The sequence below is a fragment of the Colius striatus genome, chromosome Z (genome assembly GCF_028858725.1).
Source record: "Colius striatus isolate bColStr4 chromosome Z, bColStr4.1.hap1, whole genome shotgun sequence".
Taxonomy (NCBI): Eukaryota; Metazoa; Chordata; class Aves; order Coliiformes; family Coliidae; genus Colius; species Colius striatus.
The window spans coordinates 36,332,196-36,357,361 of NC_084790.1; the positions used below are offsets into that span (position 1 = coordinate 36,332,196).

The window sequence follows — 25,166 nt, forward strand, 5'->3', positions numbered from 1 at the left end:
ACCTTTTCCCACTGGAAACAGACACAACTTGGTGTCTTTACAACTAGAGAAATACTTGTTGATGTAGAAAAGAATTACAAGTCCAAGGGGTGGGTGTGTGTGGGAGAGGGTGGGTGTGTGTCTGTGTGTTAAGGCATAGCTGTGGGGCAAACTTCCACTTTTTGAAGTGGCCAAAATTATGAAATAGGATAAGTTTTACATTCAAGGAGAAGCTGAGCAGGATGGACTATTTTGTTGAGATATAGAGAAACTCTTCTAAGTACTGATGGTATGTGGCTTGGCAAGAAATGAATGAGCAGTGAGCCATTGCCACCTTTTAGAAACACTAAGGGAATCTGTGTTTCTGTAGTTGTCTTGGAATGTGATATTACCCTATCAACAAAGAAAAGGGCCCCTTGGCATGGATCCATGTGTGGTTTGCCATGTCACACATTCCCTTAGCCTTCATGTCTACCCTCTGAGATTCAGGCCTTTTTTTCCCATTAATTTGTTTTAATCTGTTGTTAGGAACAAACGGACATGATGGAACTCCTCCTTTAATCTACCTACCATGGGGAGTAATAATGCTAAATTTCAGCATTCTGGTTCAAAAGGCCAGTGGAGTAACAAAAAGACCATAATGAGGATCTTCTGGTGACCCTCAACTGAAGGGTTAAATTTAGGGCAGCTCCATTGTGTGGGCAGCTCAAGTAACTGCAGTGGATGAGTATGATTCTGACTGTCAGATGACTGAAGTTAGTTGCTACTCTGTTAAACACCAGTGCTTCATTTGAGAAGTGGAGAGTTGGAAAACTCATCAAGAGCATTTCCAGTATGTGCCTGTATCCATGAAGTGTGACATGACACGGGTGTAGACTTTGAATTTGAGCTTCCTGGAAGCTGTGGGTGTGCTGGGAAGTTCTTGCTATTGGTTGAACTGCACAGCCTCTTCCAGGAAAAAGTTCTACCTTGATTATCGTCTCAGCCCCCAGAGAGTAATTTAGATATGATGGTGAGGATATCAGCTCCGATTTTTATAGAGCAATCAAGGTGATGCCTTGGGAAGCACCCTGCTGCTTCCCTGTTTATTACATTCCTAGCAGCTGTTCCTGGCTGCTGTCAAGTACTGAAACAAAAAGGACTTTTGGTCTGTCTGATTTTTGACTGGTTTTATATTCACAGGTTATGCTGCTGTGACTCAGATGGAGAGTCATTTGCCCCAAAACCTCCATTCCCATCCTCTTCAACCAATAAGCACATAGGTTTGTGAGGACACCTGCATTTGCAACCTTGGAGGATTAACACTGTTATTGCAGGAGGGATTGTTGTCTTTTTTGTATCAGTCCAACTTATCTCCCATTCCTTTATAGACGGACTGCCTACCAATGTAGCAGATCCTATTCCTTGTGAGAGTGATAGCACCCAAACTGTTGACACGTGGGCCTGGTACTTCATAAAATTTGAAAAGCGAATGTTGTGTTGTCCTTACAGAAGAACGGGTCGTTCCCATTGAAGTCTGCCGTTCCAAACTGTCGAAGTACTTACAGGGAGTTGTTTTCCGCTGTGATAAGTGTACCTTTACCTGCTCCAGTGATGAGAGCTTGCAGCAGCACATCGAGAAGCACAATGAACTGAAACCTTACAAATGCCAACTTTGCTACTATGAGACCAAACACACAGAGGAACTGGACGCTCACCTTCGAGATGAGCATAAGGTAACATGCAAATAGTTCTAATTTGTAGCCATATTCACTTTGTGAACACTCTATTAGTTTTCTTGCATGTTGAATCTGAATAGCCAACATGCTATTGTTATTTTTTTTCTCTCCCTCCCCAAATCTTGAAACGAATACTGTTGGGGGCTTCACTTCCACTGTTTTCCATTATTTCTTTTTTTCTTTAGAAACTTGAGAGTTTCTAAAGCTGTTCAGATTGATCAGAATTGTCAGACTTGTATTCAAGTCTGTATCTGGAAAAGACACTTGTGTATGCTAGGTTTATTTAAAGAAAAATAGTTGTGAAATGATATTAAGGCTGTGTAATTCAGCCTCTCTAAAATGCAGGAGATTCCAAACATAAAATTGCTCTGGCAACTTCAGAAGCATGACATGCCATGCATATTTTAATAACAAAGAGGGCAATACATCCCTGTTTACATTTAACAAGGGAAAGATAAACAGCAAGTATAACCAAGTCCTAAGTTAAGATTGCTTTGGAGCTTTGTGGAGCACTTGAGTGCGGACCTGATCCAGTCTTTGAGAAGCCATTAGAGGCTTTCTGCAGACTGTTGGCTTTGAATTTGTTTAACTGTGAGCTGTGTAGCTGAGAGACACTTAAGTTCTAGAACTGAGTTGAGTATTTGTTAGAATTCTTCCTTGTCTCATTTTCAGGGGAGGCAGCTGTATGCCTTCTCTTTGAAAACTCACTCCTACTTCATTGACTGAATGACACTTTCCTTACAGTAAAATACCATCAGTATTAGCAGCAGAAGTTCCAGCACAACTCTTAATGCTTAAAAAATATTTAGCCATCTCAAGGAAACAAACTTGGTAAACTTTGTCTGCCCTCTTTTTTATTACTTCTGGATAGTCTTCTGTAATTCACATGGTATGCAAGATGCTCCTTTTGTTATTTATATCTCTCTAATTTATGTCCATGTTCTGGGATCAGATACCCAAGGACTGTATTGCACTTTGAAAAGTTCCTGTGCAGCTCTGAGTTCAATTAAATGCCTTGCATGTGGTCTTGTTTGGTTTTAAATCTCAGTGCGTAAGGTGTGGAGAACCTCAGCACAGCTGTCTGAATGGAGCAGTGCTCAGTATCTGCACTGCTCAACACCATCACATTTAAGATGATTTGCTATTTGGAAGATATACTCCAGTCTAATTCACATTCTCCTTAGGCTCATTCCCTTTTACACAGAGGGGTAAAAAATAGTCAGTGGGTGTTGATATGTCGTTCAGCATCTTGCAGGAGGTGCTGTGCTGTGCTCATTCTTCCATCTCCTCTCCTCTGCCGTGGTGGCTCAGTGCCTGTGTTGCTGGAGGGCTATCTCTTTGCATGAAAGGTGAATCCAAAATCCTTCCCAGCAATGATCAATGAGCTCAGAGGGTGCTTGTCATCCAACAAATATTGGCCGCGGTGTCCTGGTCGTGCTCCATGCTCTCTGCCTCTACTGTAAATCTGAACTGCTCCTCTGCTGTTCCTGTTGGATGTGGCAGGGTTCCTGGTGTCAGTGACCTAAACTACTCCTTTACTACTGCTACTGTGAGCTGTTAAGTAGCAGGTGCATTTTGCCATAGAGTTAGCTGAATTTGACTACTGGGTGGAGCGTTCCCATTATCATCTGTGTATCAGTTTGCAAAAGCACTCTGCGGCCCTCCGTAATGAAAATTTATTGGTTATTAATGAGTGTAAGTGTATGTGGCACACGGCAGCTGCGTGCTTAGTTAAAGACCCGTCCTTTTGTGAACGAAGCTGAATGAACCGGTCACAAAAGATTTTCCTTCAGGATGGATGTGCAACAACAGTATTTGATCACAGCAGTTGAATGGTGATAAAAAGAGTGTACAACTTGAACTGGTTTGCATTTCTTGGAAGTGTTTTTAGCTTGTTTTAATATAAAAAGACTGGGAAGAAATGCAGAGGATTTACTGAATGTCATTAATTTTTGAAAACCAAAAATAAGAAAGGCAGAATAATCAACAAAGAAAAAAATACTTTTCATTCAAAATAAATGAGCTTTAATTGACCAGGTGACTACATGTCTCCTGTAGTTGAGCAGGCTTTGGGGTACCCTCGCTTTCATTTTGCAGGTGTTGTGATTTTTCTGATTAGTTGACGGTTGTCCTGACTACTGACAAAAGTGCTTCTTTCCAAGGTGAGCCGTAATTTTGAGCTGGTTGGACGGGTTAACTTGGACCAGTTGGAACAAATGAAAGGGAAAACAGAGAGCTCTAGCAGTGATGAAGAAGAAAAAGAAGAAGAGTTAAGCCCCAAAACCGAAGACAGAGGTCAGTGCAGCTCTTTTTTTTTTTTTCTTTGGCACTGCAACATGCCCCACCAGCCCCACCAAGCAAGGTCAGCTGTTGACTCTACAGCACATTCCTGTAGAGCCATACAGGCATGCCAGCAGGAGCAGAATGGGACTTTTGTGAAGACACTGCTTCTGGGGGAATCTCATGTTTCTAATCCTTATTACAAGTTTTCTGTCTTTTAAGAAAATACGTACTATGACAAAACACAGATAGCATCTGTGACTTCTCTGCCCGTGCAGATGACATCTATAAAGGCTTGGAAAACAGCCTAAGTGAAGTACTTTAGGGGTCTGTCAGATTTTCTATTATGGTTACCAATTTTCAACTTTTCACTGGACATTGTTCAAGCAAGGGATGAAGGGGTCACAGCCAAAATTTTATGGGCTGTTAGTAACTCTGCATCCAGCATTCCTTGTCAGACAGAGTCAGTCCTTTTGTCAGTTGGTGCAGTTGCCTGCTCTGGAGCCAGAGGAGGTCCATGCCTCCACTTGTACCATTGTGTATTTCAATATATGCCTAAGATCATATCTGAGATTAATCCCACTGTCTTCAGCGAGGCTAGGCCATGTGCTTGCTGATACTTTTGATTTGATCAAGGTCAGATAGGCAGGGAAAAAGTAAGTTCTCTGTAAATTGAACTGAGTGTTTCTTCCTTTCCAAAAACCTTCCCCCATTAAAACTGGGTTATTGAAGTATCTGGTGTAAACTTTGTATTGTCTAGTCTGCTCTGTCACAGAGTTCATCAGTCAAATGCAATTATGTTTGCAACCCCAGTGAACATCTTTATCCCTGTGATGTCTGAATGTCAGGTTCCTGGGGTCACTCACCCTCTTGATGCTGACAGCCACACTTAGCCAAGTTCTATGTACTTTAACTAAAGGTATACCACCATTTTTACTCCTGAATTTTTAGTTTTTAAACTCATACAACAGTTGCTTGCAAAAGAAAGCTTCTCTTCATCTTTCAGACATTGAAAAATTCTGATCTCTGGATTCACAGGTTGTTTACAGAACAGCAGGGGCTTGGATCATGCATCTTGGCTTTTATTTAACATTCCTGTAACATAAATTTGGTCTGTGCTTATCATTTCCTTCAAGTATGCTTAGTAATGGCTTTTGTTTAACTGAAAAAGGAAGTGAGTTGCATAGGAAACCAATTATGTTTTCATGAAAAAGATCTTTCACAAGATCTGAGGTAGAGAGGTAGAAAAATCAGAGGAGGACCTAAAGAGATGTTCGTTCTAGATGCATTTCAAAGCTCAACATTCATAAGTCATGTGGAGGCATGCTTGGGTGTCTGTTCAGGGACAGCCTTGACTCTCAGAGTTTCATTGCTGGGACAGAGATTGTGTAATAATTTAACTAAAGGACCAACTCACCTTAGTTGCAGGTGTCACAGCTTGATAAATGTTTTGTATAGACCCACAGCTAGCCGGGGACAAAGAAACATGCTGTCCTTGTGAGGATTACCTTAGCATTATATCCAAGCACAGGTGCTGAAATGACCTTAGAAGCCATAGTACCTAGATCAAGGAAAAGAAGGTGCTATCTGCCCAGCATTAGAAATCCCTGTAAATGCACTGTGTGGGGTGGGATAGACCAAGGTGAAGTTCATTGTTCAAACTGTCATTAGGTTACTCTGTGAAAATGTGAGAGTATGTATGACCTTCTATGCTGGAGATTTAAATTTGCAAGGATAATAGAGAAGTGTTGTCCCCATGTTTCATGTGATCAATAGTTAAATAAGGGGGAGTATCTTAATAGTTCTAATTTTTATTTTGCATTCTTTTCACTTGTATCTGTCGCTATTTAATCTGTGACTGAATAAAATGACTTCTGCATGTTTGTTCAAATGACCACTCTGAAAAAAACATGCACATTTCCAAGTTCGTTTTGCAGCTATTCTTTTCTCTCTGTCTTTTAGGATCAATATTTCACTGTTGTTATTTTTCTCTCCTTTTTAATCTGTAACCATTTGTAACATACTATGCAAAAATAGGTAGAGAATGCAGAAGACCTTCGTGACTGCTACAGCAAGGGTATATAGGAAAGATCCAGTTGTATAGACTATATTTTTCTAGACAAGTTGTGGATTAACACTATCAAGTGCAAGATGCAATGTACACTTTCAAAAAATGTCCCATTGAGACTTAGACTCAAGGTTTGGTTGGATGCCAAGTTGCATGCTGTCATCGGTCTGTGGATTTTCAGAAGGTGGTTCTACACAGAAATGCTTTGTTAGCAGAGAACCAGACCTAAGGTTTTAAATAAAGCATGTCACAGTGGCTGATGCTGTCAAAGCTTTCAAACTACATCAGCCTGTGTAATCCTGGATGCCACTCAGGTGCTAGCCTTTGTGGATTTAGGAGGAAGTGGGGTTTGCTGAGAGTGCCTCTGTGTGCCGAGTATTTGGTAGCAAATGCTGCCTGAACCGTCTCAATGATAGAAACACAGCTTCTTCCCATGTGTCAAACAACTGTCAAGATTCACCACTTTAACTTCAAGCTGATATGTGAAGTGATGAAGGTGCAGAGAAGAGTGTGTTACTTGTGAAAATGGGTTGTTGGGCAGTAGATGAAGGAAAGGTTATTGCCTGTGTAAACAGACAGAGCTAGGTACCAGAGCAGAACTACTATCTATGATGGGAAAGAAAGGGAGTTGTTGGCTGCTGGTAAAGGACAATAGAAAATACATTTATCTGGGAAGAAGACAATGGAGGTTGAGAAGAAGGCATTTGGCATAGAAGATGGAAAGAACAGCTGCCCTCCTGGTAGGAACTGCATCTCAGAGAGACTGTCTTCACTGACCTTTATGTCTTGGTCTTAGGAGAAACTGGAATTGAGAGATGTTTCTCCACAGTAGACAAAAATAAATGTCCATGAGTGCTTGTATGTGTGATGCAGGAAAACTGCAGAGAGGTCAGATGTCTGTGCAGTCTGTTACCTCTCTTCTGCAGGCCTCAGAGAAAAGAAGCTTCTGATACTCCTCCAGGGAAGCAGTCCAAATTCACAGCCCTAGAAGCAAAACTGGTTGGGAAGTAGGGTGAACAAGGCAGCATTTTCTGAAGAAGTAGTGGGTTTACTGGAGTAGTGCTTGCTAATCTTGATGAGAATTACAAGTATAAATCACGAGCTGGTTTGGGTTGGGTTGGAACAGACCACTAAAGATCATACAATCCAACTCCACTCCCATGGGCAGATACCTTTCACTAGATCAGGTTGCTCAAAGCCCTGTCCAACCCAGCTTTAGACACTTCCAATGGTGGGGCATCTGCACCTTCTCTAGGCAGCCTGTTCCAGTGTCTCACCACCCTCATCTTAAAAAATTCCTTCCTTATGTCCAATTTAAACCTGCTCTCCTTCAGTTTAAAACAATTATCCCTTGTCCTATCACTACAGGCTCTGGTAAAAAAATCTCTCCTCCTAAGTCTCCTTTTAAGAACTGGAAGACTACAGCAAAGTCTCACTTTAGCCTTCTCTTCTCCAGACTGAACAACACCAGCTCTTCCCTGAGCAAAACAGCCTGTGTTGCATATCTGTGTAGGCTCAGGACAAGCTTCTTATTGTGTGCTATAGAGTAGGTATGTTCTCATACAGAACAGCAGCATTTGCTTCTAAAACTTTTATCCTCCATAAATACTTGTTTCTGTGCTGTAACTAGTCTGTGTGTTAACTGTGTGTTAGTGAATTTGTGCCACATGTAAGGTATTAAAACCAGATGTGAAGTGAACTAATGGCATTGACTTAACTTTCTGGTGTTTCTCTTGACACAGCACTTTGCTTTATGATACCGTACTGGTTTTGGCTTGAGGGAGAGTTAATTTTCCTCACAGCAGCTAGTATGAGACCATGTTTTGCATTTGTGCTGAAAACAGTGTTGATGATTCAGGGATGTTACTGCTGAGCAATGCTTACAGAGTCAAGGCCTTTTCAGCTTCTCACAGCACCCCACCAACACATAGGCTGGGGGTGCACAAGAAAGTGTGAGGGGATGTAGCTGGGAGAGCTGACCCTGACTGACCAAAGGGGCATTCCAGAACCTATCACATCATGCTCAGCAATAAAAACTGAGGAAAGGAGAAGGAAAGTGGGGACATTCAGAGTAATGGAGTTTGTCTTCCCCAGTAACCACTGGGCGTGATACAGCCCTTCTTTTCTGGGAATGGCTGAACACCTGCCTGCCCACAGGAAGCAGGGAAAAAAATTCCTTGTTTTGGCTTGCTTGCATACACGATTTTGGCTTGATCTATTGGACTGTCATGATCGTAGCCCATGAGTTTTCTGACTTTCACCCTTCCGATTCTCCTCCCCATCCCACTAAGGAGGAGTATGGGCGAATGGCTGTGTGGTGCTTAGTTGCCAAGTGAGGTTAAACCACAACAGATATTTAACCACATAATAATTCACTGACAGTAAGGAATACAAAACTTTTTTTATTCTTTTAAGGGGAAGGGACAAAAAAATGACATTAAGAACTGTTCCATATAGAACTTCAGTAAGGCTAGCTAGTGAGAAATGTGCCACAGAAACACATTTATAGAACCTACGTATGAATAACAGAGAACGTGTGGGCAATTTTTAGTTCATAGATTGGTCCTGAGCAGAATAAATCTGAAAGTGAAGAAATCAAGTGAGCAGAGATCAGAACCAAAATGAACCAAAATCCTTTTAATATGTAGTTTGGGAGGAGTCAGAAAGACATTTTGTTGATTTCTTCCTTAAGACAATTCCTGCTAAAGAATTAATGCTCTTGAGCAGGTGGTGCTGTCTCACTTCCAGCAAAATAATCAAGTGAGATAGTCCATGCAGTTATTTTTAATGGCTTGTGTGGTGGTCTTCTTAATTTGTGAGAAAATGTTTCATCTTTTGTTAAATCTGGCTCTATTCACATGGAGCTTGGCTATTAGAAACACTCCTCCCTGAGCTGCCAGTGACTTCACTTGTATTAGTAGGTGCTCAACACTTCTGCAAATGAGGCCCCAAGCACTTTGTATAAAAGATTAGGATGGGTTGAAACACCTATGCAGTTAAGATGCAGGACTTAACCTGTGAGACTTCGTGATGAAATGATGTCCATTTATTATGAGGATCACATGGTAAATAGTTTGTGTTTCCTAAAATTTGTACTACCAACTCAAAAATTATAGATGGGCTTTAGTGGGTTTTTTAATTTTGCTTTCAAGCCATTTGAGCCCTAAAATTCACAATTTTGGTTTTGAATTAAAACTCTGTGGTCTCCACGTTTGTTGAAATTCAGGAACAGGGAGTAGGAATTCATTACCTTTATTTTCAGAGATGCTTTAAGACTTAGGTTGTGATTTGTCTCATGTAGCATCACTTTGCTTTGAGTTGCATTTTCACACAACATACCATTATTTGATAGGTAAGTCCATTTGCTTCTCAGTGATGAGAATGCAGCAGAAGGGATCAGAGTATGGTCGCTTCCTACCTTGCCACTCCTGAGTTGACAGGCTATGCTGTCTGTTCCCAGATGCCATGATGTTTCCTGATGGCGGTGCTCCAGAGAAGCGCTTCCCATGTGAGTTCTGTGGCCGATCATTTACAGAAGGCTCTGAGTGGGAGCGGCACGTGCTGAGACATGGCATGTAAGTTTGTTTATGTTTCTTTTCCAGACAGCCAAAGGTGACAGTAGATCTCTGTGTGTTCTCCCTACCCCACTCCTTGCCTCCCAACAAACCCTGCAATGAAGGCGAACAGTTCTATGAAGAACAACTCTGTCTCATTGCAGTATTGGGTACTTTATTGACCATACCTTATTGGGTACGGTCATCAGATGTCTCTGCGTGGCCACTTGCTGTTTCGTTCTTTTTAACCTTACCACACAGAGTTGCTGTAGGGTTTAACTCTGGTTCTAAACCTTTTATCTCAAGGTGAATACCATTTGGCTGTGACTGACTGTACTTGAGTGTACTGTTGATTTTGCCTACCAGCAAAGTAATGTAAAAGTGGCAGAAAATTAAAAGGAATGTTCTGGGAAGGAATGGCGGTTTTTTTTCCCCCAGCCATCTCTTTTACATGTTCACAGCTGAACTTGCATCAAAGAATTACATGCAGAAAAATGTCAAGGCAAGTAAAAGCAATCTGAATTAACTCCTCCTTGTTTACAAGGGACTGGAGAAAGGGGAATAAACTTGTAAAAACATAACTGGGGTTCTTCCATCTCATCTCATCTCTGTCCCAGTCTAGAGTAGATAAAGATCTGTTTTTAAAACTGGAATGTCACAGGTCCCACTGGTAGCTTCATTCCACCACCTCTTCTTTTGAGTATGAGATAGCAACAGTGTGGCTCCTTGCATCTACCTTTTTAGGAGGTTTTTCTCCCTTGTGTGATTCACACAGAATGGCTTTGCTGTGCTCTGTATTAACTGTAGAATGTTTCTGTTTTCTGCCACTCTGCTTTCCAGGGCATTGAATGAAAGCAAGCACAGGACCAGCGAGGAGAGCCAGACAAAGGAAGACGTAGAAGAAACTGTTAGCACACTGCCAGAAGAGAAAGAAGGCATTGAGAAGATGGTCATGGACTATTCCCACAACAGTGAAACAGCTATCAGCGTGGTAGCTGCTGACAAACCTCTCCAAGACAATTCGGAGGCCAAAAATGAATAAGCATTTGGTGTGATTCTAACCAATGTACTTGAACAGTGATGAGTGGGATAGGATGGGGGGTGGGGTGGGGTGGGCAGAAGGAAGACGTAAAGCTGCTTTTAGGACTGAATGATCTATTTTCAAAGCACTGGTACCTGTGTGAGTGTGTGTATATTAAAGTTATTTAAGTGATGGAATAAGTGGCTCCATTACATCACTGCATCTTTCCTTCTGGATCTTGACAACGGGAAGTTACGTTCATCTTGGACTAAAGAGGCAACTCCCCGTGTTCCTACATTACACATCGTGCTTTGCAGTGGATACGTGGATTGTTTGTGAATGAAAGCATCGTGAGCATGGAAGAAGTAGGGGGATAACTTTTCAACGCACAAATTTGTGTGCGTTTTTCTAGTTTTAATACATAATGCTTTTTCCAGACTGAATGCAACTGCTTTAGAAAAGGAAAAAAAAAAAAAAAAAAGAAAAAAAAAAACCACCAAACAAAAACAGAACAGAAACCGCTTTGCTTAAAACAGTCACCTGTTTCCTAGTACCTCAGAATTAACCAAGGGAGATCTCTGCATTTGTCAGTACTACCTGTTGTTGTTGTCGTTAAATGTAGAGAGACTGCTGGGCAAGGTGGTGAATGGAGGAAGAAAAAAAAAAGTTTTAAGGAAAGGAAAACAAATTGTGCTTAAAATCCCAGTGTGGGTTTTATTTCTTAAAATACTGTGATTTTTTTAATTATTTTAGTAAAAAAAAACAAAAAAAGAGAGAGAGATTTTAATTCCTAGATAACTGTTTGTGAATTGTCATCCTTTATTCCAGGTAAGCTGTTTGTTAGTATTCAGTTATAATTTTAGGATTTGGTAGATTTCATGTGACTGATTGTGCAGTTTTGTTTGCCACATGTTTATTTTCCGTCAGCCTGAGGTGTTAACAAATACAGCACAATTAAGTTTTTCATGTAAAATGAGTATTTCTTTTTGAGGCGGGGGGGACAGGGAAAGGAGTTTAGATCTTGTGAATAGAACTTTTTTTGTTGTTGTTGTTGCTGTTGTTAATTTTAAACATATGGAGATAACAAAGAAGTTTTAACTCTTTTTTTAAAAAAAAAAAACTAAAGAACCAAACTTACGGCACAGCTATGCAGCTCGTGGGCCAAACACGTGGGTCCTCATAACCGTTCCGTTGCTCGTCATATTAACATCTATCAGTCTCACACCAGTAACTGCCCTTGTTTTTTTTCTTCTGTCTGTGGAGCGTATGTGTGTTTTCTTTTTGTTTTGGTGTAGTGGGAGGGAGGGGTGTCTGTTAACATATCTTTTTGCAAGCAAAGGTATTGAAATAGTTACATATGGCATTGAGCCTGGAGAACTACTTAACTTGATTCAAGGTGGAGTTGCTAAGTTTTTTTCCCCTCCTCCTTAGCTTTTAGCTTGAGGGGAGCAGTGTAGGATGAGTAGGAACCTGCATACCTGAGTGACTGATCCTGCACTACTTCTCTCTGGTAGAAAGCCTTCTGAACTTGGAAGGAATTTTGCCTGAGTAAGAAATACAGGATCTGGTACCCCTGGTATGTTCTGATTGTGAACAAAAACAAAATCAAACAAGAAAAAAAGAAAAAAAAAAAACACAAGAAAAAAAAAGGAAAAAAAAAAGTTTCTTTCCAAAAAGTAGAAAGTACTTGACTGAAACCTAGTTTTAGAAATGCATGTGTCTTTGTTTTTTTTGTTTTAGGGGGGGATCTGCGGGAGGGGGAGGGGGGAGAATAGGAAGCTGCTGAGGAAACAGTGACCTAGGGAGCTTCACATAAAATTGATGGCAAAAATGTTGCATTTGTGGAATAAGTGCTACTTGAGAAGCATGGTGTTTTGCTTTTGGGGATTCATCAATTGTGTGTTAAGGGGATTTTTTTTAAGTATTTTGTTGGGGTTTTGGTTTGGTGTTTTTTTTCTTTGTTTTTTGAAGTAGGGAGGGAACATAAGGAAAAACACATTGGAGGGAGAAGTATAAATACACATTTTTGTGTCTGTATTTGTTTTTTAATTGGCCTCATTTCAAATGTATTTAAACAGTTCCATACCTGGATTGGGTGTTTGTAATGGTTACCAAAAACTAAAAAGAAAAAAAAAAAAGAAAAAAAAAAAAAAGAAGAAATAATGATTGTGACTTGCTTTTATCACTACTTTATTTTTCAAATAACATGTAAATATTATAATCCATTGGATTTTGTTTTGCTAACCTGTTAATAAAAAATATGGGACCATTATCCTTTTAACAAGTCTAGAATGTCATAATTTTTTTTTCTTGTTTTTCTTTTCCCAAAAATGTATACCTGATATATTGTGGACACTCATTTTAGACGCATTATTATGATTCTGTTGACTGTAATGACATAGAATTGAAAATAACATTTTTTTCATTGTTTAATTTATACAGAGGACTTTTTCAGAGTTTGACAGAAGGAAATAATAGCAAAATGCTAACCCATTGGCTTCAGCACTCGGTATTTCCTGATTTTAAAATTACTGCTTACTGATGGGGGATAGGAAGGGGATACTGAACTGTTGCACTGACGGGTTTGTTTTTTTTTTAAAAAAAACAATGAAAATTAATAAAAACTTTTTAAGAGTGAACACTGTGTTTATGTGTAGTTTTGTACTGGCTTCTCTGCACAAGTGACGGGTTCTGCGCTTGGCAGCACCAGGACAAAGCAAAGCACCCTTTTCCCCCCTCCACACCCTTTCCTCCCCTATTTCACCAAACATTTTGGATCTAGCAGAGGGGGGCAATGACTTCCCCTGGTTTCACACAGGTCTGGGGTCTCTCCAAAGAAAGCCTTGAATATCCAGCAGTCCAACATTTTTTAGAGGTCAAGGGCACATTGCCAAGGTTTACTGACTCTTCCTGAAACCGAACATAGAAACAAAGGGATTTTGCAGACTGTCTTGGAAGATAAAATAGATGGAGACAGGCTGGTATTTGAATTATCAACTTCATCAGTTGAGATACTCTATGCTCTCAGTATCTGGTGACCTACTGGATCCAGCACTGAGGCTGTGCTTAGTTGGGATCCAATACACACCCAGTATAAATTCTGTTTCTCAGTATATTTTAATCAGATCCTGCTTCTGAATTAGGCAGCTTTTTTATTTTACTGGAACTGGATTTCAAAACATATGTTAAACAGTGTGAAAGTTTTGATAGCTTGATAGTTTTTATGCTTCTACCTTTCTCCCTAGGAGTCAAAATATTTCTCTTTTAAAATGCTTCTGTCCTCATCCTATGTTTAAAGAGAAGAAAACAAAAAGAAGGGGGAAAAAAGGGATGAGTTTCAGGCTGTTAGACATTACCTTTTTTTCCAGTGGTCTATGGAAAAATTTGTTCATGGGGGAGACCTACAAATGATTCCCACTTTGTACGTTCTAGCCAAGAGCTAACCTGCACTTCCACCAATTTAAAAAGAGGAAAGGTTGCTCTGTGGTACGTCAATAACAGAGATTGCATAACTGATGTAATGAAAAACTTTGGGATGATTACTAGAGCATTACAGTTGCATTATCTCATTCACTTCAGTGGCAGGATTGTATGAGCTTGAAACAAAGCCCTCAAGCTTCCCAGGTTTAGATTTCTGGCTGAATGGGACTGGATCACCTACCTTGAGACTCCTGTGCTGAAGTGAAATACAACAGGGAGGGTAGGAGGGAAGAGGCAAAGCAAATAGTTTGTTGTGATTCTTTGCTCACATTACTTCTCTGCCTTTCCAGAGAATTCAGTTTCTTGTAACTGGGAGCCCTGGGCTTCACAGGGAGTATTTGTGCTGTGGGACAAAGTTTTCTGCATACACTGTATTCCCAGTTTCATTGTCCTTTTTCTTAAGAAGTCTGAGTAAATGTTTGCCACATTATTACTAGCTGACTGCTGGCACTTACCTTTGGTCTAGAGGTTACAGTGCCCCTGTATGCATGCTCTCCATGGGATGATCTTCCCTTCATTTTCACACTGATGCCAAGGCTTTCCAGGAGTTGCTGTGGGAAGAGAGACCCCTATCTCTCTTCCTTGCAAGCACACAACCTCCCAGGAGAAGAGCTGAGCAGTTGAGGTTACCCTGTGACTCAGTCCCAACCCTGAGGACAGGCAGTGTCATGATTAGTAAGCTCTGAAATGGTAGAATTTCCAGCAGAAAGTCCACTCTTTGTGAATTGAAAGGGTGATGCATGTGGCCCAGTTATCTTGGAAACTTGTGCAGCACAGGAGACTTCCTGTGAATTTAAACACCAAAAATCACTCTCCTGGCTCAAAGGAAATACAGGAATATGATTGCAGATGTTCAGTACATTCCAATGAAAACTGCCCCAAGTGTCTCCGCTTTTCCTTACCCTGAAGTCTTTCTGCAATATTTTTCTGATACCACATGACTTTTACACCATCGAAAGCCATCTGTCTTGCTCCAAAGCAGTAAGATTACTGAATAAGAAATGCTTCTGGGCAAGAAGATTTTGAAAGTAGGAATGCTTCAGTCCAAGACAGGCTTGAGATGTTAGAGAAACCTTTCTTTGTTTTCAACATGGTTAATTCTACACCGCATCAACCACCACTGGAAGAGGGGATTTCAGCTGGAGCAGTATGAAGTACAAAATTTAGCTTTGAAGGCTGCAGTCTTTCCAGGATGCAGCTTGTAGAACTTTTATTGTCTTCTCATCTGTCATGCAACAAACTGTCCTCAGATAAATGGATGGTTGCAAACATCCTTTGAACCAAAGTTGGTGCTGAGTGGCATAAGTTGAAGAATTGTCCTGGCCAAAGTCATGGTGAAGAAGGCGGAAACCTCTTCGAATCAACTGATATTTGGAGAGCCTAGCTGAAGGTATTGTCTTTCCTGCTGTGTTCGCAATTACTTATAGTGTTTTTTGTAAAGGTGGAGAGACAGAAGGAAGCTTGATTCATCAGGATATGTGTCCTTGTGTCAGTCAAGGGAGAAGACATTCGGGTAAGACAACGGGATAGCTTTTCTCTTGGGACAGTGGTCGCAGCACTGAGGCAAGTCAATCCATGAGCATGTGGTATTGTCACTGTTTGTGGGTTTTTTGATTAGTAGATACAAAACCATGACTGACCCGGCCTAGAATTGGCAGTAACCCTACTTTTGGCAAGAGGTTAGAGCAGAGAACTCCACAGCTCTTGCACAGTCCCATTTCCTCTTTCTGTTTCCTATTCTTTTATTTCTTCAATGTTCTCTTAACCTTTGATTTCTCCATCTTGTCTCTGCAAGCACAGGTTTTTGGTGAAGTGTGAACTATTTTAAGGACAAGGAGTTACAGACTCTGCTCTGACCAGCATTTCTGTCTCTCATGTGTCCAAACATTTTTGACCAAAAGGCACGCCTTCAATCTAAATGTATTGCTCAGTGACATATAATGTAACCAGATTACAAACTTCGGCTGTGTCATTGCTACTAGAAGTTGGCCTGATGTATTTAGAGACTGATAATATGGTTGTAGGTGCTAGAGGAAGCCCAGGCTCATATCTGTGTAAGACTGAGACTGTACAGACACTGTCCTTGCCTGGAAGGGAGGAATATATAGCAAGGCAAAAACCCCACACTTGTCTGCTAAGCTTTTGTTGGGATCAGATATAATCCACCAAATGATCAAAACAGCATCTTTGTTCTTGCCTTCATCAGTCTTTCCGATCTATTCTGGGTGGGAGGTATAAGCAGGACATGTAGTTTTCTGTCTCAGTCACAGAAAAAAACTTTTTTTGGGTGAACAAATTTAAATGTGTCCGATACCTTTCTGAAGAACAGGTTGGTGTTATGTCTATCCAAAACAGTCAGGACAGGTGATCAGATGTATATATCATAGCCCATGTAATTAACTATGCGGCAGTAGAAGTATAATTATATTCTTATAATCAGATTAAATGTTGTATGTTGTTATTTAACCCATTTAACACACATGTTTAGCAATTAAGACCTTGTTCTGCAGGGATTCATACTGTAACTTAAATTTTGTTCCATGATTTAGTTGGAAGTCTAAGAAGGAGATGCTCTTTACCCATTAATTTCTATCAAATAGTTGTCCCTGAGTATGTGGGCTATTCCCAGGGATGCTTCTCTGTCTGGGAATGACTTAAAGTGACAGGGAGAAGAGAAATGGCAATAAAGCTCTCCAGTATGCTGGTTACACACCTGCCCACCTCCTTGGGGTTGGCTAAACAATGCTTCTGAGAAAAGGAAAGCTTTTCCACTCACTCTGGTGAGAAACAAAAATGCATTTGTGTGTCTGGGGCAAAAAAATGGCCCTCTCCTTCACCTTCACTTTGACCAGGCTTATTCACACCTGCCTCACACAGGTCAGGAGGCTAGTTGGATATCCTTCCTCTATCACTTCCTTCTGCAAGCGGAATAGCTCAACAACACAGGTCTTCCCTCCAAAAATCTGTCCAGCTTCCTGACAGCTTTGCCTTCCCCTGTGTTGACTGTTAGCAGTCCTTCCTTTTCTCCAAAGCTGTGGTGCAAGCCTACATCTGTGCACAAACCCTCAAGGGTGATGGGCCAAGGTGGCTGCATGCAAATCTCTTCCACTCTTGTGCCTCTCCTGTGAGTTTGTATGCGATAGCTGAGAGCCACTGTGAAGAAACCAGTCTCCTGACTGCATTTGGCGGACTTAAGCTGTGTTGGTGAGGTGAGGATGTTATCTTGCTTGGAAAATATATTTATCCTTTCAGAACTCATTGTGATGGGGAGGATGGTAACATTAGCTTGGGCAGCAGATGGCTTTTTCAGGAAGACATTCTGGGAATGTGTTCAGGTTTCGCCTTTCATGTGGTGTATGTGCATTCTGGCAGCTGATTTAGACTAAACAAAGGGTAATTCTACATTGTGGTTTCCTTCTGTCAACAGACTGTGTGATTGGATGAAGTTCCCAAAGGCATATATTGGCTATTATTTTCCTTACCTTTGGGATCCCTAGTAAAAATCCATCTTGACTGAAAGACAAGTCTAAGGTGCACCTTCCCACCCTCCCTTTTCTACTAATCCAAACTCCTGCTTCTCACTCTCCTCCTGGTGATGCTGGGTGCCTCCAGCTTTCTGCGTTTGGCTGCCCTCTTCCCTGGCCTCTGCCACAAGCCTACCTGTTGGTATCATTTACCATTAATCTCTGCCTCTTCCACGCACGGGCATTCACTGCAGATTCAGTTTTGTCTCTCTCCTGATGTGCTTCTAGCTACTGACAAAGTTCTCCACACTGTGAATTACTTTGTTATTAATGTATCTTTCACTGACCATATTTTTAAACACAGCTTACTGGAGATGAGAGCTGAAGACCTTGCTCAGGGAGCATGGGAGTATCTCTTCCTTCCTTCCTTTCTTCCTTCCTTCCTTCCTTCCTTCCTTCCTTCCTTCCTTCCTTCCTTCCTTCCTTCCTTCCTTCATCTTCTAGCAATACAGGAATGTCCTGCGTTGTAAGAAAGGTGATTCTGGAGATGATGAAGCTCGACAATATCTCATTGTTCCCAACAGAACATGGACACAGCTGATATAAAATCACTGAATGGTGTCTGAAAGCACCTAATTGCTAGAACAACCTGAGCACTGCATATTGGGGGGTTGTTTCACGTAGCTAATGAAGAGCTCAACAGTGTTTTAGTGATAATTTGATACTTAACTTTTAGCCTGTTATGTAAGTGCTAATTAAATGTTTTAACATGCTGTACATGTTTTATGTATTAATAAGCAATAAGTGTTCAAGTTACACTTTTTTATACGATTTAGAATTAATTGCAGGGTGGTGAGACTTTCTCCTTTATGTACCTATTAAACCCACATAACTGCTGTTTTTAAAGTTGATTGGTGTTCAGTTAATATACAGTAATTGCTCTTTAAAGGCTTTAGTAAGTGCATATTTGAGACAATTTACAGTGTTGGCAATTTCCTGGTGCTATTCCTCAGAGGTACAGGGAAGCTAATCACATTCAATGCTGGAATTCGCTGGGTGTCTGCCACGTGCTCCCCACTGTGCGCTGCAAGAGCTACTTTCAGTCATGAGAGATTCCACTTTCAGGGACGATAAATGCACGTGAAGAAAGACTTTATTGGCTATAAAACGATCCTGCTGCATGGCATGCTGTGGCAAGGCGAGCAGCTGGGAGGTAGGGACACATTGTTAGCAAAACAAATCAGGAGGGCATCACTCGATGCTTTCTGGTTTATCATGTGAAGCCACAGAGAAAAGCAACCAGCTGTCCTCTTTTCTCTTGGTAGATCACACTGCACCTCTGTGTTTGCTTCAACTTTACAGACAGGGAACCTAAACCCAAGCGTCCTGCCTCTCCATGCAATCTCAGTGTGACCTCAGGCAAATCACTCAGTGCCCCTGTGCCCCACTTACCCTCCTGTGGATGTAACACTCTGCCTATCTTTACTCTGATGGAATATTTCTCATTCCAGACTACAGGCTCCAACATTAAAGGGATCAAACGTGTGTCTAAGAAAGATCTAAATCCAGACAAAGAGCATTACCCTCCTGTCCCATTAATACAGAGGTTTTGAGAGCAACAGAAAATGGATTGCTGCTTCCCGAATGACAGCAGCAGCAAGGTGCACAAATGCCTGCCATTTAATTGACACAGCCATCTGAAATCCAATCTACTGGGCAAACCAAAGGAAGAATACTGTTTGAAATCTGTATGCCAGTGAGAGAGAGAATACATGGAAAAGAAAGTATTTTTTTTTGCTCCACATCGTTCCCTCTGCATAATGTTGTATCCTTTTGACAAGGGGGCATAATAAAGCTCAACTCCCTCTTTGCTCCCCTCCCTCCAACTTGAAAGAAAACAGCAAAGTCCTATCTTTAGTGTCAGATGAGCAATGGGCACTCTTCCAGCAAGAAGAAATGAGCTGCTTTTGAAAGAGTTGTGGATGAAAGTGAAAAATGTTCTAACTTCTCATTAAATAAATATTTGAGTGATAGTCACTTGGCTCATCCTCTAAGATGTCACTGCAGGCTTTACACTCCAGGTTTATAGAAAATATTGTTTGGGGTCGATAGAGGGACCAGAAAGCCCATATTGAAGATAAGAAGAGACAGAGATACAATAACATGAAATATTTCCCCTATTCAATTTACTTCAGAAACAGTAACTAATTAATATTTCCACTACAAGATGGTATCTTTCATCTCATCTTACTGATGAAGCTTGGCCAAAGCTTTCTAGGCAGCCTGAAGGATATTGAGACATTGATTTTAACAAGACTTGGGAAACTCAATCCCTTAGGCAGTACTGCATATTTCAGAAGAGGCTCAGGGCTCCAGCTTGAATGGAACTGTAGGAAGTCGTTCAGCACAAAGCAGCAGACAAAGTGCTTCCTCCTACAGTGCACTGAAGAGTTAATGAAGCAGCATGGGCTGAGACCAGGAAAGAACCTGTTTGACAAAGCTCAGGGCCTGATCTGAAGTTCTACTGAAGCCACAAGGCACTCAGACCACACAGGACGAGTGGCCTTCACAGAAACAGCTTGCCTTGGTTCTCTACTGATATCCATATTCTGCTTTTCTCTTTTTTTCCTTAAACTATTAAGTATGAAAAAAGTCCCAGAACTTTGTTTACAGTGTTTAGGCTCCTGTTATTCCCATTCAAAGCTAATAGAAGCTTTCATAAAATTTGTCAAATGTAATTTAAAAGAGGTTCTGGCAGATTGTAAGATTCCCTGTATTGTCAAGGTAGATTTTAGCATTTTTGAAGGAATTTTTTAATTTAACCCATTTTAGAGAGCTTAGGAGGTACTCCACAGTTTTCTTCCCTTTCCAGAAGCTGGAGCTTCCAATACTTTCTCCATGAAGTGATGATATTTAAAAAGTCCCTGCATGTTAGTGCTAGTTCTTGTGCCTACAGGAAAATACATACAGAAATGATAATTTATCTGCATGATGTCAAACCGTAAAGCTACCCTCAGCAGCTGCCTCAGTTTTTGACAGTTCTTCGTTGTCTTGGTTTCTTACATGTCTCCCATGTTGCTCACCTCCTTTGGCACGGTTACATATTTCTCACTGATGACAACATATTGCTACTTGCCGCACAATCGAAAGGGGCAAAAATAGTCTTAAAGGTCAGGCTTAGGGGTAAAGTTCAGATGAATTGTGCTCAGTCTTCTACGCCACACCATGATTCATATCTAGGTCAATGGGGCAATGCCATCCTATCTAGCACTGATACAGAGAAAGTAATTGCTTAGGAAGATGGAGGCTGCAAAGAGTGACTTTGCAAAAGGAAGTAATCATCAAATGGTCTATGTAAACCTGGTTCACGACACAGATTCGTATTTTGGATGTTTCATTGCTTACTTCTCAGTAACTACCTTCTGATACAACAGTGACCGTGGAATGATATATAAAAGGGCAAAGAGCAATGAAATACGTGCTCAAAGCATCTTGATTTTAGAAAGCTTGGAAGTATTTGGCTTTTTTCTTTCCCTAAATTTACAATGTAATACTCTTTGTTGGAGTAAAGTTTTTCAGTGGCGCTGTAGTTGAATGTAATCATTAATCTTTGTTTGCTTTTAATCCTTCTAAAATTGATTCTTGCAAGTAATTATCATTACCTATAGGCTCCTATGCCTGTCAGAGTGATTTGGCAGAGAACAACATTGTAAACACAGAATTGTTTGTTGCCCTTTGCAAGAACTGGAAGTGGAAAAAAGGTTTTGCGTGAAGGGTGTGGTGAAACAACTTGCTTTGGAAACCCTCTAGATTTCTGTTTCCGTCTAAACTATGACTCAGCATTGATGTGTCAATGTAATTTGCTCTAAGCACTGTTTCCAAAGCAGAGATGGCTGGAAACTTTCCAAACTCAAGGTTTGCTTCTGGGAGGTGCTGAATCAACAAATACAAAACTTGCCATGCAAGAGCATTACTCCAGCTGGAATCTCCTCCCAAATCAAAACAACTGGTTGCAACAGTTTATTGGCCTGAAAGGGATGGCCTCTGTTGAGAGACAATATGCTGCTAAAAGGTCAGTTTGAGATGGAAGTTTTAATTTTGATAGAAACATGTTGTTTCCCTTTTCCTCTTTGGGAGGGACAACTCTTCCCTGGCTCCAGCTGCACGTCACGTGTGTGTGTGAGGAGCTGAAGATATGTCTCCAGGTAGTGGGGGATTAGGAGCAGTCCCAAGGATTTGCACATCACCCCTGCCTGGGTTGGTGGGGTCCTTGGCTGGAGTGAGACAGCTGCTCAGAGCTGCTACAGAGCTGGGACTGCGCTTGTCCTGGGATTTGGCACCCACTCTCAGCTTGGCTGAGGACTCCAGTTTCCACATACCACACTCTGCTGTGTACATGGTTCCAGAAGCACAGAGGCTCAGAGATCCCCTTCACGTGGAGAACTGTGGAGGGTCACTACAGCCTGGTAGGTTCTGATCATGTTTTGCCTTATGGCTGCAACAAATACGGCCCTAAAGCCTGTGCCACCCCTCAGTGATGCCTCCCTGCAGATGCCACAGCCTGCAGAGAGAAGCATCCCACCTGAGGGATCTGAGCAGACCGTCTCACAGTCCCTACATGGTGAAGGTGATGCTCTCACTTGTCCCTGACTAAACAGCCCTGTTTGGTTTTGCACATTCCTCTTTCACTGAGTCACACAAATTTGCCAGTCCCAGTACAGGAGACACTTGATACCTTTTAACTGCAGACTTAATGAAGGTGAAATGGATACTCTGTGGTAGGAATCCATGTTTGCCAATTTCCATTAAAGGTAGTGCAGAGGGCAGAGGTGTCTAAACAGGAGCAGAGGAAACAGGAGAGGTTAAAGCTCTGTTATCCCATCCCTGTGGACCTGGAGCAGCGGAGAGGGGGAAAGGGGACTCTAAAGGTTGATGGTGTCAGCCACAGCAGCAGAGGAGGCAGGGAGTCAGTGCCTTCATATTGACAACCTCTCTGAAGCCTGGTAAAGTGGCAAGCAGATGACAAACTTCTGTTACAATCTGTGGATCCAAGCTGGACACCAGAGAAAAGGATGAGGTCAAGATTACAGAAACAGCGTAGGCTGAGGGAAGGCAGAGCATGTCAGGCAACATTTCCCTGGTGTTTTTCCATGACCTCACTAGGTTCAGTTTCCCACCTTCTGAAGCCCAGGAAGAATACCACAGAGTCACACAAACAGCAGGTCCTGAAGAAGTTCATGTGCACACACTTCACACTATCTTGCTGAAAAATAGCAACGTGTCAGTGATCTCGAGCATGCCTCAAGACATTTAAGCATCCCACAATAGTCTCCTTTCCCTATTTTCTCCTACCACCAGCTTCTGCCTGAAAAAAATGAGCCTTTTTCTCTCTCTCTATGCCTTGCCAGAGATATAAGTGAGGGCAATAAACAGATTGTTCATCTCTCAGTAGACTTGGTCTTCTTCAATACTCTTTATTGTCAGAGGTTTCTTTAATTAGAATGGGTGTATTATGACACCATGCCCAGACTGTAATGCTCACATACGTTGGTATCTCTCTTGCTCAGTTGTGCATCTGTGGCCTGTTGCTCTCAGTTGATGGAGACTGCAAAAAATCCCAGAAGTTTTGTAAGCACTTCATGCAGATGCAGAAAAAGAAGGTCACAAGTTCTGATAAATTATCTCCAGAAAGACTGAGAAGATACAATAAACCACTGTATACTATTAAAAGGGTTATGCCAAAAAGAGAAAAAAATAATGCAATGGAAGGACACCCTCTGAATTATATTTCCCAATCTACGGCAGTGACAGTGAGTCTGCTGACCTCTGACGAGGGCTGCTATGACACTAGGGTTTTGTTCTACATCATGATGTGTGGTGCCTGCGGCATTGCTGGAGCAGTTGCTGCACAACAGAGATGTAGCACAAAGGTGGTGTGGGATACAACACTAAGAAAGTGCATTGGGCAGGGAAAAATGAGACAGGTGAGGGCCTAGCAAATAAGGGCTTAGTAAGGGTCATACATATGGAAAGAGAGGACACCAGAACATGGAACTAGAAGGTGGGGCAAGACCTTTTTGAAGGTTTGAACAGGTGACATACAGTCCACAAGCATCTTGAGGAAGCTGTTCCCACTGAATGGCACATTAAAAAAAAAACCATAAAGAGGATGACTTCTGCAGCTTCACACATGTACACAGATGCATCTCGCAGCATGTCTGCAAGGAAAATTTCCTGATGAGCTGGAATGTGTGACTAAAGCATTTGTGAAGTTTCCCCAAGGCATCAGCTCTTCCAGTGACATAAATCAGGACCTCTGCATTGACTCTGACGGATTTAATTCCCTTTGTGCCCCCCAAGAATCTGGCCAGAGGCATGTGCTACCCTTTGCTGCCCTGTCCGGTTATGCAGGGTTGCAGATTTGCATGGTCGGGCACTTTGAAATTCCATCCTTTGGTTCCAGTGAGAAAAACGAGTCAGCCTTGAGCTTTTTGAGTGATTTGGAAGGTGCACAGATGTCACTCTATAAATAGCTAGCTAGATCTATCCCTTTAGTGTTTCTAACAGTGATTGCAGTGAGGTGAATTGTAGCTCATAAATCTGCGGAGGTCTGTGAGGCATTGCTCCAAGGATTTGGAGTGCAAAAAATGAGGATCTTTCAGGAGCTCACTGCGTATGTTATTTCAAAAGCACAGAGTACTGCTGGAGTTTCTGCTAAGATAAGGGACCTCACATAATAGTGCCAAGCATCTGTGTATCAAGTGGAAAGAATAGTATGGACTCAACTCGTCTGAGCATTGCCTTCTGAAGTTGAGTGCTACTTGACACAAAAGATTCATCGCATGGTAGGACAATGGTAGCACTTGCATTGTGTTATGCTTCTAGCCGGTATGAAAACAATAAATGTGTGCTTCTTGACAAAGAGATATCCCTAACCAAGGCTCAGCCCTGCCCTGGTGAAGCACAAGTAGGGCTCTGTTCTCAGAAGTGCCTGAAGAAGCATACTGTGGAGTTGCATGCTCAGTTTGCCAGTGACCTCCTCATCCACTGCTCGTCACCATGCAATGACACGCCCTTTATTTATCACTTGCCAGGCTTGTGTGCCCTACCTCAAGTGCTGAGACCATGTAGGATGTGTTCATTCTCTTCTGTAGGCAGCAGAAGTGAAAGATCTCAGAAGAAAACTCTACTTTTCATTCCACTCACATTAATCTTTACAGAGTGGTAACAGGAGCTCAGGAAACAATTTAATGACGATCCACAGTCACAGACTAAATCTGTATCCTGCTGTCTCAGGGATGTTATCTCCATGGTGCCTAGGGAAGAAAAAAGCTACAAAATACTTCTATAATCACTTGGGTCACCAAAGTAGCTATATATATGGAGGATCCCTACTCTGCAGCATCTATCTGACAGACAGAGAATAGTTGCAGGCATTAGAACTGATGAAATAACAACAGCAACAACAATGATAATAATAACAATAATAATTATTACTAATAATATTTCTTTAAGAAAAAAATTAAAATAGAGGTGTGAAGAAATCTTTCAAAAGTATTTTTGATTTGAGATCCTCATGAGGTTTCTGCATTCAGGCTGTGC

At 41.5% G+C, this 25,166-nt stretch overlaps 1 protein-coding gene across 4 annotated transcripts in view; it reads left to right on the plus strand.

Annotated features, from left to right (window-relative positions):
• ZNF462 (zinc finger protein 462) overlaps nucleotides 1-10,680 on the plus strand; it is an 87,776-nt gene extending 77,096 nt beyond the window's left edge. For all 4 annotated transcript variants that reach the window (XM_062019240.1, XM_062019242.1, XM_062019243.1 and 1 more), the window contains 4 exons: nucleotides 1,471-1,694; nucleotides 3,860-3,992; nucleotides 9,506-9,620; nucleotides 10,440-10,680. In XM_062019240.1, coding sequence (XP_061875224.1) covers nucleotides 1,471-1,694; nucleotides 3,860-3,992; nucleotides 9,506-9,620; nucleotides 10,440-10,641 — 674 coding nt within the window. In that variant the 3' untranslated portion in view covers nucleotides 10,642-10,680. The remainder of the gene's footprint in view (nucleotides 1-1,470; nucleotides 1,695-3,859; nucleotides 3,993-9,505; nucleotides 9,621-10,439) is intronic.
• The last annotated feature ends 14,486 nt before the right edge of the window (nucleotides 10,681-25,166 follow it).